Source organism: Fopius arisanus, unplaced genomic scaffold, assembly GCF_000806365.1.
Source record: "Fopius arisanus strain USDA-PBARC FA_bdor unplaced genomic scaffold, ASM80636v1 scaffold00102, whole genome shotgun sequence".
NCBI classification, from domain to species: Eukaryota; Metazoa; Arthropoda; class Insecta; order Hymenoptera; family Braconidae; genus Fopius; species Fopius arisanus.
The window spans coordinates 391,508-410,792 of record NW_011887841.1 but is presented as its reverse complement, the minus strand read 5'-3'; the positions used below and the strand labels follow the sequence as shown (position 1 = coordinate 410,792).

General features: G+C 39.9%; 3 protein-coding genes and 1 long non-coding RNA gene across 4 annotated transcripts in view; 3 read left to right on the top strand and 1 right to left on the bottom strand.

Annotated features, from left to right (window-relative positions):
* Positions 1-151: 151 nt before the first annotated feature.
* Positions 152-860, bottom strand: LOC105271124 (uncharacterized). The gene is made up of 3 exons (XR_892620.1): positions 754-860; positions 432-632; positions 152-232 (listed from the first exon to the last, which is right to left on the bottom strand). It is a non-coding gene; the product is annotated as an uncharacterized lncRNA (long non-coding RNA).
* An 88-nt stretch (positions 861-948) lies between these two features.
* Lrrk (Leucine-rich repeat kinase) lies at positions 949-10,762 on the top strand. Its single transcript, XM_011312476.1, has 3 exons — positions 949-1,147; positions 1,248-1,325; positions 2,044-10,762. The coding sequence occupies exon 3, from the start codon at positions 2,072-2,074 to the stop codon at positions 9,761-9,763; it is 7,692 nt and encodes a 2,563-aa protein (XP_011310778.1). The 5' UTR covers positions 949-1,147; positions 1,248-1,325; positions 2,044-2,071; the 3' UTR covers positions 9,764-10,762.
* Positions 10,763-11,846: 1,084 nt separating this feature from the next.
* On the top strand, positions 11,847-12,917 carry LOC105271127 (nudC domain-containing protein 3). The gene is made up of 2 exons (XM_011312480.1): positions 11,847-12,188; positions 12,691-12,917. Exons 1-2 carry the CDS (start codon positions 11,847-11,849, stop codon positions 12,883-12,885), a joined length of 537 nt encoding a protein of 178 aa, XP_011310782.1. The 3' UTR covers positions 12,886-12,917.
* A 1,687-nt stretch (positions 12,918-14,604) lies between these two features.
* Positions 14,605-19,285, top strand: part of LOC105271121 (uncharacterized) — a gene marked incomplete in the record, with an annotated part of 14,219 nt that continues 9,538 nt past the window's right edge. Inside the window, 1 exon segment of the mRNA XM_011312475.1 lies at positions 14,605-15,104. Coding sequence (XP_011310777.1) covers positions 14,979-15,104 — 126 coding nt within the window.

Here is a 19,285-nt window from a genome sequence, read left to right as displayed (position 1 = left end):
TTCATATCATGTATTTATGATAATTATTTTCTTGGAAATGTCTGAAAATGTGGATTCTAGCTGTTATCCAGGTGCAGGCGCATTTGACACGTGGTGGAGGCCTCCTGGAGGAGGGTATGGACGTTTATTTACCGACTTCTCCAGTGGTTTGTGTTTTCTCCACGAGTCATCCCATCGTCGTTGATATTCTTTTTCTCTGCTACCTGGAGAACTGCGAATCCGTCGTGAAAACCTAGAACATGAGTGGAAAACGAGAAAAATTATTGAATTTCTGATGAATAAATTATTGCAACATTGACTTCATGTAAATGAATACAAAATAATAAAACATTGGTCGAGAATAGTCATTTGTCCATTCTAAACAATTACAAGTAATATTCCTAAATACGCATTCTTGAGAAAAGAGAGTAATTCACAAATTCAATAAGTACCGAAATTACTGGTGATTGAAGTAATTGACTGCGATCCGATGTCCCAATAGTGGATGTTCAATTCGACTCCTGCAATTGTTTTGTCCGACCCAACTCGACTTCTCGGAGGTTATGGGAAATCGATGCGTCTCGCCCAGTTATAAACGAATCTAGCCTTATTTCCGCGCTAGGACGCATAGGAAGCGAGATAATCGCGATTTTCTAAAAAAAAAAAAAATTCGCTCAAATCGACTTTTCAATACAAGAAATCGATGGGTCTCGCGGAGATATAAACGAAATTTTTTTCAAATTTTATAAATTTGAAAAAAAATTGCACCTATACCTTATAAATCTCCCATTCCACCTTAGTGGCATCTGGAATCTCTCCATGCACTTTTCGAATTAAAAAAAAAAAGAATGAAAACATTTTCCGGCGCCCTACAAAGCCTCACTATAAGATTATCGCATTGCGTGTGGCGCCCTCTCTCTCGTGCGGTGCAGTACTACGATGCCTTGGTGGTCACTCCAACCCCCAGAACTGAGCCTCTACTTCAGTCAATCCTCTTTGGGGATCACCGTTGGATTATCAGCGGATGGATTATTATTGTTTATTCGTTATCCATATTTTTAAAGAGTGGGTGTACGACAATAGTGAATAATTGAGGATTGAAACATGGATAATCATTGGAATTTCTTGAGCTCAAGCCGTTATGAATGGAACGGAAGAAACACGAAGGGTGAGACTAAAAGCTAAAATTTCTAAATCAATAAATAATTCAAATGTTGAATGCTATCCAATGAAAACTGATGTCACTTTCATTGTTCTTTTATTTACAGCATTTGAATAACGATGACAAGGCGCTAATTGTCATGACAGTAATGACAATCAATTGACGTGAGAGATCAAAGTCAAGGGTATGTACACAGAAAACGAGTGAAGTAATTGTTGGGAGTGTGAGAGAACATTAGATAATTCAATTCGAATCGTCATCAGTTTTTAATACGCTTTACTGAACATCAGGATGTGACAAAGTCTTTGTACACCACTTTTTGTAGTCCTCATTTCGCTTCCAGGAAACATTTGCATCAAAAGTCTTACTGTTTCCCAGCATTCTGAGATATTTATGTATAACTTTGTTCGCATTTCGAAGTTTGACATGAATAGAAATTATTTGAATTCATGTGTGGGAAGTGCTTCATTCACAATTGGATATTCTTGTTCATTATTAATTTGTCTAGTTTTTTATTTAGAAGAATAATTCTTTTCATGAATAATATTTGTCAAAATCAATAAAAAGGATTTCATGAATCAATTTCTTGCGATTACTTTCAGAGTTCAAATTGATTAAAAAATCAGAATCTTGAAGATTCTTTTGTGATGTACAACCTAATAAGAATGAAAAAATAAACATTGAAAAATAAAAATTTTCAAAAAATCAAAAAATTAAAAACATCACATAACCGATCCTAAAAAGAAATTTCCGAAATAAAATTATATTGAGAACCGAAAAAAGCAAAATTTCCATTATTTTCCAAACGTCCAATAATTTTCATTGCCAACTACCAACCGCGTTACAACATGACCACTAAACCAATTCCTGAACCCGACTAAGACCTGAAAAATGATCTCCAGGTCTCCCAGACTCGTGCATCCCGAAAAAATGGAAGACTACACCCCAGTGGAGGAAGATTTCCCAGGTCGTTTGTTGCATCAGGCAGCGCTCTGGGACAACGCGGAGCTCTTGGAGGATCTCCTTCGAGGGGATCACTCCCAATACATAAATAACCAAGACTCCTGGGGACGCACAGCGCTGCACGCAGCAGCAATAACCGAGAACTCCCGTTGTCTATTAGTTCTTCTATCAAGCGGGGCGAATCCAAACATCCCCTGCGGGCCTCGGGGTCATCACCGTACACCGTTGCACATCTGCGTGGAGCACGGCCACACGGAGAACATTACCAAACTTCTGGATTACACCGTGGACCTGAGCCTGTCAGACAGCAACGGACTGACCCCCCAAGACATCGCAGCAAAGAACAACGATAAGAGCACCATGGCACTGCTAACAAAAGCTGCAGAAAAACACCAACTCCTCCGCCTAGCAGTCCACGCATCCCTGAGAGCAGCCTGTCTCCAGGGGGACATAGTGGCTGTCAAGAATATAATCCAGAGCTCCACCGAGCCCCTAGAAGCAATCGTTAACTTGGCTCCAAATGGTGCAAACACTCTTCTCTTTATCGCCTGCGAGATGGGCCACAAGGAAATCGTGCGCCTTCTCCTGGAGCACGGAGCAGACTGTGAAAGCCATCCCGTGACCCAATATACTCCGCTGTATATCGCCTGCTATAACGGAAAGCTAGAGATCGTCGATATTCTCCTTCGCCACTTTCCCAAGCAAATCCAAACTCTCACCGTGGAACGTCGACTGCCAATTCACGCAGCTACCATTAATGGCCACTCCTCCATTGTGGAGCTTCTTCTCAAGTTCGAATATCCCCAGCACCTGTACCAGAGGTTCAAAGATCCCTCCGGGGAGTTCGAGTACGACATGCCTTTTGACGTTAACACACAGGATGTAACTGGTCAAAATCCCCTGTACATTGCCAGTATGTTGGGCAATATGAAAAGTGTGGAAATCCTCTTGGGGTATAAAGTCAAATCCGTGAAGATTAACGAAGAGGAGCCTCAACAGACCTCGGAGCAACTTCCCATTGCCAAACGACGGATATCAACTGGCATCCAGAGGCTCATGTCGTCATTGAATTTTAGGAGTAAGACTTCTGAGCAGAAGAAGGATGATAATTTGATTTGTCCTCTGCAGTTGGATATTTACTGTAATAATAGCACCGAGACTGCACTTCATGCTGCTGTCAAGGCAGGTCATACTGAAGTGGTGGCTATTTTACTGCTGTCTGGAAGTAATCCAAATCTACCCATCAAAACGTACAATCGGTCAATCAGCAAGGCGGAAGGGGAAACCGAAGCTGTGAACGATTTCACGGTTTTGACTCTAGCCTGTCACAATCGAGATGTCAAAATAGCTGATTTGTTGTTAAAGTATGGGGCAGTGGACAACGAGTGCAGAGCTTTGAAAATAGCAGCTCAGAATGGGGATGAAATACTCACAGCCAAATTGTTGTCGATAAAGGCACATCCAGACCCTGAGTATAAGATCAATAAGAAAGCAATGACGGAGGGTACACAGACCTCTCACTTCTCAGCTCTATCCAGCTTTGGAAATGTTACTTATCCCTCGTTATTCCCAAACACCCCTACGATGATAAACTGGCACGATCAGCAGTGCAGACTCTCCCAGATTCGCACTCAGTGGCTGATCGATGCTGTCCTCAATGTGAATAAAAAGCTGAATGGAAAGAATAATGATTTGTCGCTCTACGCAATCACGAGGATCGATATCTCCCACAACTCCATCACCACAATACCGTCCATGATATTTTACCTGCAGAGCCTGAAGTACCTGAATATGGCGCAAAATAAGATTGACAGTCTCTCAGAGAAATTAGAGACTGAAAGAAAATCGAGAGATACACGCGACAAGTTATCCCCCGTTCTGGAAGAGATGTATCTACAGGACAATCGTTTGGAGAAGCTCCCAGAGTTTCTCATGATGCTTCCATCACTGGAGATTTTGGACGTCTCTAACAACAAGCTTCAACGTCTCCCTGAGAATCTCTGGAGGGCCCCCAAGCTGAAGGAGCTCAATGCTTCCTTCAATCTTCTACGTGATCTCCCCAGCCAAGCCTCACAGAACATTTCAACTCGAAGAGACATGGGTCTCTCCAGTACCAACAACTTCGAGTTCTCCTCACGTCCCCCCACAAGCAACAGCTCCCACGAAGGCCTGGAGTTCACAGCAATGAGCAGAGACGATTCGGCGGAGTTCGACTCTTTTACGAAATTGACGAATGCTCAGATCATCGAGATGGAGAGACCCCACGTATGGACGAAGGCTGTTAGAGTTTCCGAGAAGATGAACGACGACTCAGAGCCAGGGGCACGATCAGTCCTCACGTCTCTGAATCTCGCTCACAATTTATTTAATAGTATTCCGGTTGCTCTACCATGTCTAGCTGTCAGTTTACTGAGATTGAACATGGCTTACAACTCATTACGATCGATGAGTCACATAACGTCGTACCCAGCCAGCCTCAAGCAGTTGGATTTATCGAACAATCAGATATCCTGCTGGCCGAGTTTACCACAGGTCGATCCAAGCTGCACTGACTCAATGGAGCAGGCCTCTACCGCGTGCTACTGCCCCTCCACAAATATTCAGTCTCCAATAATGAATTCTGTTGCTAATAATAGAAGTAGTTGTGGAGGTGCTTCACTCAGGGATATTGTCCTTATGTGTGTTTGTAACCACAGGAGACACCTGAGGCTGGAAAATTTGAGGACTCTGGTTCTCGCTAATAATCTTCTCACCAGGATTCAATTAACTTCTGTCGACGATGGGGAGAACTCCATTGGCTTCGATGAGAATGGGAAAGTTTATTATTACAGTGAGAACGATCGTCACAGCGAGTCGTCAGATCGAGAGAGCAAGTTGTCGAGGAACTCTGCTACCATGGCCACTCAAGCGCATCAGGGCCAGTACTCGAAACTTTATTTGTTGTTTCCAAATGTGAGTATGCTGGACGTCAGTAATAATAGTCTGAAGGACATACCCCAGAATATTTACGAACTGAGTAATCTCTCGGTTTTGAATATAAGTGGTAACGTTGAGATCAGTGAGCTGCCGCCTCAGATGGGACTGCTCTCTCGATTATGGAATTTAAATACTCAGGGATGTAAACTCCAGGAGCCCCTGAAAACGATGATTGAATCGAAGAAGTACAAGACGATGGACGTCGTGGGGTACCTCAAGTCGATCCTTGAGGATGCCAAACCGTATGCGAGGATGAAACTTATGATTGTGGGAATCCAAGGGATAGGGAAGACAAGTCTTCTGGAGCAACTCCGTCAGGAAGGAGAAGTGCCAAATAAAAAGCGATCTGGGGAGCACTGGGCGAAGCGTATGGGGAACAAGAATATCAATACAAAAACAGCTAGGGGGACAACTATATCGACAGTTGGGGTGGATATTGGGGATTGGATTTATGAGAAGAAGGTGCGAGGACAGTCGTCACACGGTGCTGTCTACTTCAGGACGTGGGATTTTGGGGGCCAAAAAGAGTACTACGCTACTCATCAGTATTTCTTATCCAAAAGGAGTCTGTACCTCGTGGTTTGGAAGATAACTGATGGTTTCAAGGGGGTCTACGAGATCTTCCAGTGGCTCGTCAATATCCAGAGCAGAGCCCCAAATTCTCCAGTGATCATCGTGGGAACTCATTACGATGTTTCCAATGAACAGAGTGAAGTCTTCCAGCAGTACATCAGGGACAAGTTCATAAATGTCGTTGATGCTGAAAAATGCGGCCTGCCGAAGGTCATGGAGACCATTGAGGTGAGCTGTAAGACTCGCCACAACATCAAAATGCTGTGCAATCTTGTGTACGACGTTGTCTTCAGTTTAAAGTCCCCTGGTAGCAAGGAGTTGCTGCTGGAGCAGAGGGTCCCTGCGAGTTATCTAGCTCTGGAGGATGTTGTAGTGCAATTGGCACATGACAGAAAGCTCTCCGGGGCTGATCCGGTACTCAGGGCTGACCAGTATTATGCAGCTGTCAATAACGAACTCCAAAAGCTCCACAAATCCTTCAGAGATCTCGCAGAGCTCCACCAGGCCACTCTATTTCTACATGAGAACGGGATAATCCTTCATTACGATGATGCAACCCTCAAGGATCTCTACTTCCTGGATCCCCAGTGGCTCTGCGACATGCTGGCACACGTCGTTACTATTAGGGAGATCAATCCTTTCGCCAGAGCTGGAATAATGAAGCTCGATGACATTCAGCACGTATTCAAATCCTCCACAATGTCCTCGGTGGATACTCAAGGGTATATCGTTAGTCTCCTCAATAAATTCGAGGTGGCTCTCACCTGGGATTATCGAACTCTTCTGATTCCTTCTCTGTTGCCCACTGAAGAAGACATTCAGAGGAACAATCAGATTATCAAAATTCCATTGAAATCCAGAGGCTGGCACGTTCGAACGAAGAAAATTGCTTCTCCAACAAACGTCCTTGACTCCATGATCGGCGACAGAAGGAACAGCAGACACCTGGGACTCACTCGTAACAATAAAACGTCGACTTTGACCTCCAGACCACAGCCCGATTGCTCAGTAACGAGACTTCTACTCATGTCGTATTTTCCCAGTGGATTCTGGTCTAGACTCATCACCAGAATCCTCGCTGATGACACCATTGTGGACATCGTCATGTCTTTCATTACTCCCTTTAAAGATTTCGTGGACGACAACGTGTTCTCGACTTTGTTGGACAATAATGCTGAGTGGATTGTCTGGCAGACAGGACTGGAGCTCCGATACGCAGGGATAACGCTATTGAGACTGAAGGAAGTCAACTGGAAGATGAAGAACGCGCCCTATGACTACAGACAATTAAAATTCAAATTGAAGCAAGACGGGATCTGGTGTAGCGTTGACTTGAAGAATTCAGCGATTTTGGAGATTTGGTTTCCAGTAGATACTCTAGTCATCAAACAGCCGATAATGTCCTCGTCCTTGGAGGGGAATGACGAGGACGAGCCCATGGGGTATCAGGCGATTGTCGTGGAGCCTCGACCTGAGAGTATGCCTCAGCTGTTGGCTCTCATTGTTGATCACATTGATATTCTCCTTGAGGACTGGTATCCCACTTTAGGCACTCGTTTTGTACACACGTCAGAGGGCAAACTCCTGGTGACGAGACTGATTCCCTGTCCAAGGTGCCTCCTGAACAGCACAAATGGTAATTCTGAGAGTGAACGAAGTGATCAGGAGGCCTCAGCATCTGGAGGATCGATGGAGGGGCTCGAGGGTGAAGACGAGACTTCCAAATCGCCTGACGAGTGCTGCACTTATCATCAGCATCACGAACGGCAGAGCCAGGACAGTTACAAGTCTGATGGAGACAGTGGCGTGGGATATGACAGCTCTGCATCCAGCAGGATGCCCTCTCTCGAAGGCCATCCAGATGTTGCTCGTCAATCCTCCAATAGGATTGTGAGTGCAGAAGGCATTACTGTGTACTCGTGGATGGTAGAGGAGTGCATTCTGTCTGCTTACAGTAACAAGACCATTGCCTGTCCCAAACATTTGGATATTCCACTGTCCCACGTCGCCCCGGACATTATCTTCATGGACCTTGGGGCCAAGCACTTGATCAAGTCTGATGATATCAAAAGGGGAAAAATGCTGGGGCGAGGGGCATTTGGCTTTGTCTTCAAGGGCTCGAGCAAAGTTCCCACTGGATGTAGGGGGGAGAGGATCGATGTGGCTATGAAGATGCTTCAGCCCGTCCCTCCAGGACCTAATTCCAAACCGTCGGCTGTACTTGCCTACAAGGCTGCACAGAGCAAGTGGGACAGGGATCCACTGCAGTACGCCTGCAAGGCTTACTGCACTGCTCGACAGGAGCTCAATATTTTGCTGACACTCAGGCACACGAATATCGTTCCTCTTATTGGAATTGTTATCAGTCCGTTAGCACTTGTTCTCGATTTAGCCCCGGAGGGAGCACTTGATAATGTCTTGAAGAATTATCGAAGGTCCGGGGCTAAGCTTGATCCTCACACTCTACAATCAATTATTTTACAAGTAGCGAAAGCAGTGGAGTACCTGCACCAGCAGCACGTCATCTATCGAGACTTGAAATCAGAGAACGTTTTAGTGTGGATGATTCCACAACCACACCAAAACCACACAGATCACGGGGTCCATGTAAAGGTGGCGGATTATGGTATCTCAAGACTAACGTTGCCCTCTGGAGCCAAAGGCTTCGGTGGTACTGAGGGTTTTATGGCGCCTGAGATCATAAAGTACAACGGTGAGGAGGAGTACACTGAGAAAGTCGACTCATTTTCATTCGGAATGTTTATCTACGAGCTTGTGACACTCCGTCAACCCTTCGAGGGTCACGAGGCTGTGAAGGAGTGCATCCTAGAGGGTGGTAGACCTCCTCTCTCCTACAGAGAGACTCTCTACCCATGTTATGTGCTCGACCTGATGGTTATCTGTTGGGCGCAAAATCCTAAGGATCGTCCAACCGCTAGTCAAATAGTTTCGATAGCTTCAGCTCCTGAATTTACGCACCTCATTGACGTCACCCTTTTGACAGAGCGGACTCACGTGACAGCCATCACCGCGACGTCAAGACCACCACTCGGATCGAACGAGAGTTATTTTGCTGATGAGATCTGGCTGGGGCACAACAACGGAGAAGTTGACATGCTCCTGGGAACTGAAAGGGGATGGCTGCAACATGTGAGGATCGAGACCCCAGTGATTCCTTATGCCATGTCCGGTGTCGATGGCTATATCTGGATTGGCGACAATGCTGGACAAATTCACGTGTACCTGGCAACAAATTTTGGATGTGTTGCCAGTTATTACTTGGAGTCTGATCAGAATCTCTACAGGGAATCCAAGATTGTTGGGTTGATTCATCTTGAGAGTATCAAGCAGTTTGTGGTTGCCCTGCACAGTGGCAAGATCTATCTATTAACGAATAACTTCACTCAGATGAAGAAGACCGAGATCGTGAGGAGTGTCAAGGAGAATGTGAAAACTTATTCACTGGCTGCTGTCTTCAGGAGGAGGAGAATTATCGAGCTCTGGGTGGGCCAGAGCTTCGGCAGGATCTCAATTTACGTTATCAAGGAAAATGGAAATCTTGTTGATACCTTTGAAGTTGTTCACGTGCAGAATGAAACATCCAGTAAAAATCTTTTTGCGACATATCTGTTGAGTGCTGAGACGTCTGTACTCTCATACACGTACCCTGGGTGCATTGTTTATCAGTGGGACGTTGAGACAAGGCAGATTATTAATAAATTGGATATGTCGAAGCTCGTTCCCTGCTCTGAGAGCTTGAAGTCAATATCTATTGAGGAGAACTTCACCACTGAGAGGTGCCAGGTGACTGCTTTGGAGGTTTGCATGAATCAGTTATATATTGGAACTACTTGGGGCTGTATTGCTGTCGCTGAGTGCAATTCTCTCAGACCCATCACTGTCTTCAGACCCTTCGAGGGAAAAGTCTCGCAAATCGTCGCTTTGAGGTCCACTGATAAGAAGAGGATGACCATGGCTACAGTTGGCCAGGGGTACAGGAGTCTTATATCTAGGTACACGGATTATCCTAGTGATTCTCTCATTGCTGAGGACCTCAGGCATAATATGTATACGTTATTGTGGCGTGCTGAGCACTGGTCTGCTGCGTAATTATCATGTTTTTTTTAAAAAAAAAAAAAGACATAAACTATTCTGGGGCAGAATCATTCTTGTGAGAATCTTCCGATTATTGCAGCAAATTGAAGGATTATTCGGAATAAATCCTTTTTAAGAAATTGGATTCACTAGTGGAAACTTGAATGTCTTGTTTTGAAATGTGAATGAGAAGATGTCGGCAATAACTTGTTAAATTAATTTCGGGATCTTTCATCACTTCCAGTAGAGAGGGTTTGAGGTAAAATGGGCCACCGCGATTTTTGACAAATTAATGTTAGAGTCTCATTCAATCGTTATTACAATGGAATGATTTTTTTTTTTCGTTATTGATAATCAACTGAAAAGTTGACAAATTTTCGAAACTTTTTTGATAATTAAGTAAAAAAGATTGTCTCAAGAATAATTCTGATCTACGAAATTCGTTTCATTCGGTCCTGAGGATTGGAGTTCATTTTTTGATGAATATCTCGGATTCCGGGGAAAATGACATTTTTTTATGACTTTTTTTGTAAAAACCAAAACAACTGTGGTTATTTTGCAGTGAAATTTAGTTTATACAGATTTTCCATGGAGAATCAATTCTGGATTAACAGGTGGTTATAGAAATTCACACTTTGGATTTGAAGGCATCTATCTAAAATTGGAGTCACAATGAATTAATTGTAATGGTTCTATTCACGACTATATCCATTGCTATACGGAAAAATATTTCTACTGAAAGTTACTTCTAAGCTGTTCTAATCTATCTATCGCTCCTGAAATACTCGATAGGGTTCTAGTGGAAAATGTCACAGCTGTCATGGAAATTGCAATATTTTGGCAAAATTTTTATTCGAAATATTGCAATTTTAAACGGCGAATCTTTTTACTCTCCCTTTTTATTTCACCCTCCCAAATTTTGATAGAAATTCCCCTCGTTTTCAAAAATAATGCAAGATAATAATAAATGATTTCTCGAAAATGAGAGAATTTTTCCAAAACCGCGTTTTTAATAACAATACGTCCACAGATATTTAAATATAAATGTTATGAAAAGAACATTCTCTTATTGAATTTTTTTAGTCACAAGTCCAATCATGTGATTGTATAAATACTTCTAAGGTAAATTAGTGGATTATTATCATTCACATCTAAGGCAGTTATTCATAGTGAGATATTGAGTAATTATTGAAAGTCGTTGAATCATGTACTCATTTTCCGGTTTACTGATGGAAAAATGTTCCTTTGACAAAGAATATTTAATTGATACAAAACCATTATCCCGTCAATTTTACAAATCGTGAAATTTTATGACAAATTATTTTGCTTTCACACTGAGAGGAAAAGGTCTTTGAAAGTGTCTGAACCATTTTTTTGGGACAAAAATTTTTTCATGTCGAAGGACTCGTTTCTCCCAGTGTGCACAGGGTACGTTCATTTTGCAATTGATTAATTTAATGAAAAAACACGCTGTGACTCACGTCCCATTACTGGTCATATTCGGCAGGAGTTTTTACGACGTAATGTCGAATGGTTGTCATTGATATTCGATCGTGATAGTTATTGATAATTTATTTACACAGCATAAGTTTAACAAAGTGATTAGTGATAGCAATCTTTTTTTAGTATTTTCCAAAGAGACGGCTTGCAACACTTCAGAAATTATTTTATTGTAATTAATGAGTGAGAACAAATTTCTTATTTTCTATATTGTAGCAATTGTGTACCTCATTTTTTTCTATTTATTCACAGTATTTATTGGATTATCTGTAGATACATTGACTATCTAATTTGTTGTTAAAGATATTAACAATATAATAAAAATGAAAAATGAATATTATAACTTGAATGTTATTTAATTTTTAATTACCCAATTGACGAAGGATTTTGCTGAACGCAAAAATTAATGAAGTGAAATTTTATTTTTATTTCAACAACAAAGAAATAAAACGGTTTAAGCAACTCTCTGTCGAGTTTTTAAAATATAATGCATGCAATTTTAGATGGATAATAATAAAATTAAAGAAATTGGAGGAAATGGAGAAAATATTTTTGGCAAAATCAGGGAGTTCGATTTTTGATTACACGTCAGATCAACATGAACTTGGCAAGTCTTGTTGATAAAAATAATAACAGCTTCATGAGGATGGCATCTAATCAATCGAGTGATAATTATAACGGTGCAGAGCACGAAAATTTCTCGTGGTCTCAGAGTATAAATGATCTTGACGTGATTGTGAAGATTCCTGATGGTTTGAAGTGCCTCGATGACCTCAAAATTCATGTCTCGACGAGGGGAATCAAGGTCGAGGCACGTACGAGGAATTTCAGGGCAGGTGATCAGGACTCAGACTGGTGCGTTATTTTCCAGGGAGAGCTCAGCTACGAAATTAAGAGTTCCGAGAGTATTTGGACGGCGATACCAGGGAAATATGTACACGTGAGGAATCCTCTGAGTTACTTCCCTGATAATAATTCCTAGAAAAAATTTGGGAACCTCCAAGTAATTTTTTGCTCTAGAAAAATTACTTTCGGAAAAATGCTCCTGGTTTTCAGTTCGATGACCTAATCCTAGGATTTTCCATTCTTTGCCGTGATGATGGCCTCAAGTCGTTGAGAAATATTTTTAAAACCGGGAAAATTAATGAGATGTTCCCCTCATTGGTCGTCTTTACGAATTTTCCTCAAGCAATTTGTTGATTTAAAATATTTAATATTTTGTTTCATATAAGATGCATAAATTAAAAAAAAAGTGAAAAGTTCTCGGAGATTCTTAAATTAATTTTCTCATCAAAACCATTGGGAAGATTGGAAAGATTAGAAAGACATGAATATAAAAAATAGATTATACAGCATATTTTAATGGGGAAAATAATCAAAGGATTTTTCTCTACACCGAGAGATATTAAGTTTCCAGTTGAAAATAGAATGAAAAATTGCAGATCCACCTGGAGAAATCATCAGAGAGATGGTGGGAGTCTTTGATCAACGACGAAGCCAAGATCTCATTAGACAAAATTGATTGTTCCCGCGACATTGAGGAGCTGAACCCCCAGGAGCAGATGACACTGCAGGAATTGATGTGGTGTGAGCACGAAAAAAATTTAAAGAGACTTGAGAAAGTGAAGGAACAATGAAGCGCATTGTCGGATGCTTGTTCTCATTTCAATTCACCGAGATTAAATGCTCAACTGAGAAAATGTTAATTCAACAGGTGTTTTAATTTTATACTTGTTAAAAAATCAAAGTGAATGGATACTTCTGCACCAAGCCTTTCCTAGTGAAATTCAATTTTCAATTTCGGAGATTGTCGTGTCCAGGTGATTATTACTGACTGACATAAATAATATACCTGTTCACATTACGGTATATCGTGGGTTCCCAATGCCCTCGTGCTCTACCGGACCCTCAGGTTTGCTGAGTTCATTCCGGTTCCTCTACCCATATTCACTTCAATACTTATTACATTTAAATGTGGGCTAATAACGTTGACCGACAAATATTGCCTTAAAAATAAAAATATGACCATTTTTTTTTGCAGCGCGCATTCCTCTATTTACCAGATCAAACAAATAATTTTTGGTTTTGTCCTTGTGGAAACTGGAAAAAATCCCTTTGACAGAAAATTGGGGTAATTATTAAGTGCGAGGAGTTATTGCGATACCTTTCCATTTTTCAAGTTTTTTAAACAAATTTCTGAGGAGCGCTTTATAAAATCGACGTGAGAAATATACCGTTTGAAGTTTTATTATTATTCAAGTGTCCCTCGAAGTTTCGTCACTATACAAGAATTTTCTGACGTCCTCAATAAACTTTTCAAAAAATTTATAAAAAATAGACACATGACTCCGGAGATTTGTGAGTTATTGAATAATAATAAAACTTCAAAACGGTTGATTGTTTGACGTCAATCTGATCTAATACACTTGCCTGAGGGGTCACGAAAAAAAATAGTCGACGCCCCACAATTTTGACAGAGAAGAATTACCGATTTCTCATTCCTTCGGAGATTCATAGATACAGAGATCGTCTTCATCGCCCGTACTCATGCTTTTTTTTGCCATCAAAAAATGATCAACCGATCAATCGATCCTTCCCCCGCAACCGCGAATATTCCCCCCGATTTCAATCCCCGTAATCAAACTGGGCTAATCACCTCAGCCCACATCCGCCCAATTCTTAAAAAAAAAAGATCCATCAAACCACTCCCGGCCACCCTAAAAACACATATAAAACGTGTTCAGCATCCTCGATAGTCGTATAATCCCCGTGCTACTTAATCCCACGAAAACCAAAAAAATCAAGCTAATCACCTCGATTAATATCGAGTAGTCAAATGCATAGGCAATCGCGGTGCGTGGCCTTTATTAAAACCCCTCGGAATTTCTCAGCTTCGGTTAGATTTTCTCCAACATTGACCTGCTGTGTATGAGTGGCTGAAAGAAGAGGGACAGGTAGCTCTGCCGAGCCGAGATCTCGTCTTTTCGATATTCTCAAACGGAGGCTCTCGCACCTGTTGCCCCAGGGCTCCACGCAGGTAGAAATTCAGAGTTAAGTCCAATCTAATGGAGGAAGCGAAGAGCCTGCATTAAAAAAAAGAGATGAAAGTACATAAAATGAGAGGACAACCCGAGAGAGCAGGACATCCAGAAATATTCCGAGAGGATTGAGACAGATTCTGATAGATTCTGATAGATCTACATGAATTTTTATGGAAATTAAGACGTTTCAAGTGGAAATACTGGAGTCATTGGTGCATTGGTCTCGTGAAAATGGGAATGGTTGAGAACCCGAGACAGGTAAACTGGTAAAACACACCTACCTGCTTTAGTAGTGTACAACGAAGGTGGTCGGAGGACTATCCATTGGATATATCCCCACTACACCTGAAAAATCCGAGGTGTTCCCTTGCCTTTCTTCCAGTACCTCTCCAGTTCTTCCTGCGTTACATCAAGACCCTCATCCAGCTGCTGACTCAATTGATCATTTATAATCAGAGTAACGATGCAATAATGTGCGTGAATAGTTCAGTGGATTGGGTGTTGAATAAATCGAAATCGATATTGCGGCATTGATTCCAGGCATTATCATTTGGATTTGCCTTTGGGTATCTCACCAGGTGGGAGAAGGAATTTTGTGGCGAAATCGTGTCGGTGGTGCAACAGCGCTGGAGTGATAGTCTTGTGATTTTATTATTTGTAGTTTTTTTTTAAAATAATTGAGCAAGAAGATGCCGTGTTCAGCAGTGACGCTGTCTTTGGCAACCATAACCGGCATTATTGCCACTGCACTTCTGTCTATTGCCTTTGGCACGGATAACTGGCTCTATACCGAGGTCAAGCGTGCCCAAATACAGGTATGTCTACTATAATACTGTTATTTTTTTATATTAAGCATGGCTGGGTCAAGGGACGTGGGAACTGCCTGTGAAAACTATGGATTCATCTGGGAAATTCAAAAAGGAGAGAGGCTGTGCTCTTCTCTCGCTCTTTTGGAAATATCTCACGAACTAATGGAGATCGTCAAAGTTTTGTTATATAATTTTTTGTAGAGCTCGTTAAGAGGTACAAAAAAGGTTTTCACTTTAATTTCGCTATCTCTTTTAGCTTCGGAGATATTCCCGAAGAACTCACTGGAGAGGTAAGTGGACTTGTCTCCTCCTTTTACCACTTTGCTACTGAAATTTCCGTCCATTTTCTTGTAGAGAAAAATGGACGGAGAAACTTCTTCAGGGTTTTGGCGATCGCCATGGGATAAGAGGTGATGTTTTGATGGGCAAGCGCAGGGCATGGAATTCTTTTTTTACTTCTGGAGTGAATACAAAGTGCACGGCTGAAAAAATAATGAAGTTTCGAGTTTCATTGAAAATTTTTTATTTACTTTTAATTTTTCATTTTCAGTGCTAGTTACCATGAATTTTCTTAGATTCTATCCATTCCCATAGGATAATTACCCCGAAATTTACGGTTTACAGTCATTTCTCATGAAACTATGAATTCTCTTGAAATTTCACTGGAACTACAATCTGATGAAAACTTCCTAGTGTACCGGAAATTCCATCTATAAATTTTTTAACACAAGTATTCCTTCCCTCGACAAAAAACTCTTCGTCTTTTACCTATTCCTTCGGCGTTGCTTTTATATATGAACGAATGACGAATATAAAAAATTCTGGATGTCCGCAAAAACGGGAGAAAAGTCGACTGGTCAAGAAATTCCATATATACTCATTCTTTATTCAATACGCAAGTTATGGGAGTTATGCAATATTATTTATTGAAATATAAACTTCTCTGAAAAACCAAAAAGTAAAACTATTCTTCATGAAATATTCACACTGATCATTACAATTCTGCACAAAATCTCGTAAACTTTTTCCGAGCTATAAACGCTGCTAATAAAAAAGTAAATAAAATGAAAAAAAATAAAATCAGCAATGAATAAATAATGATAATAATATAAAAATCAATACTAAAAATTTAATTAATTTAATTATTTCGAGAATAAAAATGATGCAAATGATAATAAATGACAGAAATGTAATTCTGTGACCGATGGAGTAAAATTGCAGTGAAAATGTTTTCAAGGGAAATGAGCAATTGATAATGCATCAGTAGGAAAAAAAAAATAGCAGTGAATCTGAGAAAATTGTTGGTTTCCTGGATTAATGTGCTCGGTATATCGAGTTGAGGTATTATATCGTGGAAAATATACGGTTTTATTATTCGCTCGTCCTTGTGTCGGGTTAATGTCCTGTGTTGGGGGCTGGCAAACACCAACACTCGTATTATCTCTTTCGCATACCGGTGTACAACTGGAGATTCTATTTTTCTTTCATTTTTTACTACAATACACCTTTTGCAGACAATAACACCCCTTGTAATTGGTCTGTCTCGCTCCATAAATTTTCACATGTCTTTTCTCTCGTTTTTTGAATAACAGTCTTTATCCTCATTCAATATGTAATAAACTATTTCTGGATTACAAAAATAATCTGTTAATATTGTTGAAACAAATTTTTACTGGTGTTATAATATTATGTCATTTGAATTCCATAAAAAATTGAGCGTTCAAGCAAATTATTATATAAATAATAAATAATAAAATAAATAATAATTGTTATATCAATCATAGAAGTTGCGTGTCGGAATTTTTTTACGTCCACTGATAATAAAATCATGATTTCTCGATATTTTGTTATTAAAAAATTAAAAAGTCGTTATATATTGAAAAAAACATTTATGATTTCGAATGTAATCGAATTTTTAGAATTCCTTTTTTGCCATTTTCAATCATCTTTGACTTTACCGTAAAGATAGAGGTATTTTGAATATGTTTATTTATTTATACATTTTTATGGTTTGTAATGATAAATTCTTCCGTGTGAGTGCTCACCTAGAAAGAGGAATTTTATTTTAAACAATTTTCATTCTCTATGGAGAGAAAATTGTTTATTTTTCCATACAAGAATTAATAACGAGAAAATGCCTCCCATTAAATTTTCAATCAATAATAAAATATGTATTATCAGAATATTTTTCACTCTCAAATAATTTTGTTACCGCATCAAGACAAGATGGAATTCCATATTAATTTTTTTTTCAGAAAAAAGTAGTTTAGAGTAAAAAAAAAGGGGCATGTGGATTGTCTCGCGGGTTTTTAAAGCGCTCGGGTCAAAACAGAAAGCAGAAATGTCATTGGCTCGTTTTTCTCTGCCTTATGTACTTTAAGTAAATAAGTTAAGCTATCACAACAGGAAATTCAAATGTACCTGGAGGAACGTCGACGCATGTTGGACGATCAACATTCCTCGGCGCGCCCATTTTACCACGAGTTGCCACAACCACAAGTACACGATTTTAAAATTCAAAAACCACCACTGATTTACCCATACAATCGCCATGCAATTCACATTGACACCATAAAACCCGATGAAAGTCCAGTTTTATCGAAAACCCACTCGTGCTGTTTTAATTTTCACTGGAAAAATCTGGAAAAATATAAAATTATCCTGTTTAAAAAGTTGATAAACTAGACGAGCGAAACTCGCCCTGACAGTCATAAATAAATGAAACTAAGTTGTTTATAAAATAGCTGATGATTTTCTACCACTGGACGGTGACATAATTTACAGCCATTTTAATTCGCGAAATGTGGCGTGATAAAAATAACACTGAGTAGAATGCTTGATTGTTGGGGACGTAATTGTGGAATTTTAGTTGAAGAATATTTTTCTCGGTTATTCTAGAAGGATGTGCACTCGTTCGAAAGGGTTTTCCTTTCTATGTCAAAGAAATCTTATAGTTGTATTGTGAGGCGAAACGCCGATGTGAAAGCAGTTTAAATCCACTGGATTAACTCTATGGAACTCTCTTTTTTATTTCTCTTTCTGGGCCCATTCGTTTTTATTTCCCTGTCATTTTTCCTCATCTCCGAATGCCAGCGGGTGATTATTGAAATTATTGCCGATAGCTTCTCATTTTTCAAGTTTTTTTTACAAATTAACGCGAAAAAAAATTTTTTAAGTTTTATTATTATTCGATATTTTACCAAGTCTCATCACCATGCAAGAATTTCCCCACGCTCTCATATCTTTTTCGAAAATTCACCATTTTTTTTCGAGAATTTAGAGCAATTGACGGATGATTATGGGAATTTAAAAGTCATTGAATCATGACTAAGCGAAAAAGTGTTCTGGATTTGTTATTTAATCATATCGTAGGTTTGTCAGATAAATTGAAGAAACAATTAATTTTAAAGGAGAGGGTGTAGAATATCCTTAATTTTGGATCATGTACATGATGGAGAATACCTTCAAGCTGAGGGTGACGACAGGGTCTAGGCATGACGGTATGATGCAAGAATTTGCGTCAAGGACTTTTGTCAATCTGCTATTTCTACATTCTTATATTGTTTCCATCTGGTGACAGGCAAACACCTACACAGAGATTTCTCTCGAAAATTTATTTATCTCATTTTTGAAAATATCTGGGACAATCTCGAACCCAAAATTGTTTTCATTATTGCGAAAAAGCTGATGCTTCACCTCGAGACCCTCCAATGGAATTGATCTTTTCCGGAGTTCAATGATTTTCATTATTTTATAAAAACGGTCGAGTCGATTAAAACGAGATAAATCCTCCATTTATTTAGATACTCTTGATTAGGAGTATTTCCAGTTAATGAGAGGATAAGCGAAACTCGGGATTAAGACTTGCGAGATGACAATTTCCGGAATAATAATGAGACGTCTTGCGCAGGGTGTGTCGGTCATTAACGAGTACAGATTTGTAGTACCTCTGGTTGCATTAGACTGGGATTGCGAGTGCAAATGGCCGATTCTTTTGCTAATTAACAAAGGAGTGATGAATTTGTGTTTAAAAAACACAAGTGAAAACCTGACGGTCACATTAAATTATTTCAACAATGAATTTCATTTGCGCTTCGAAAAAAGCCAAACAGTTGATATTATGATTCAATTTTTCAGTACAGCATGATAAATAAATTACTTATGTAATTGATATCGTTATAAAAATG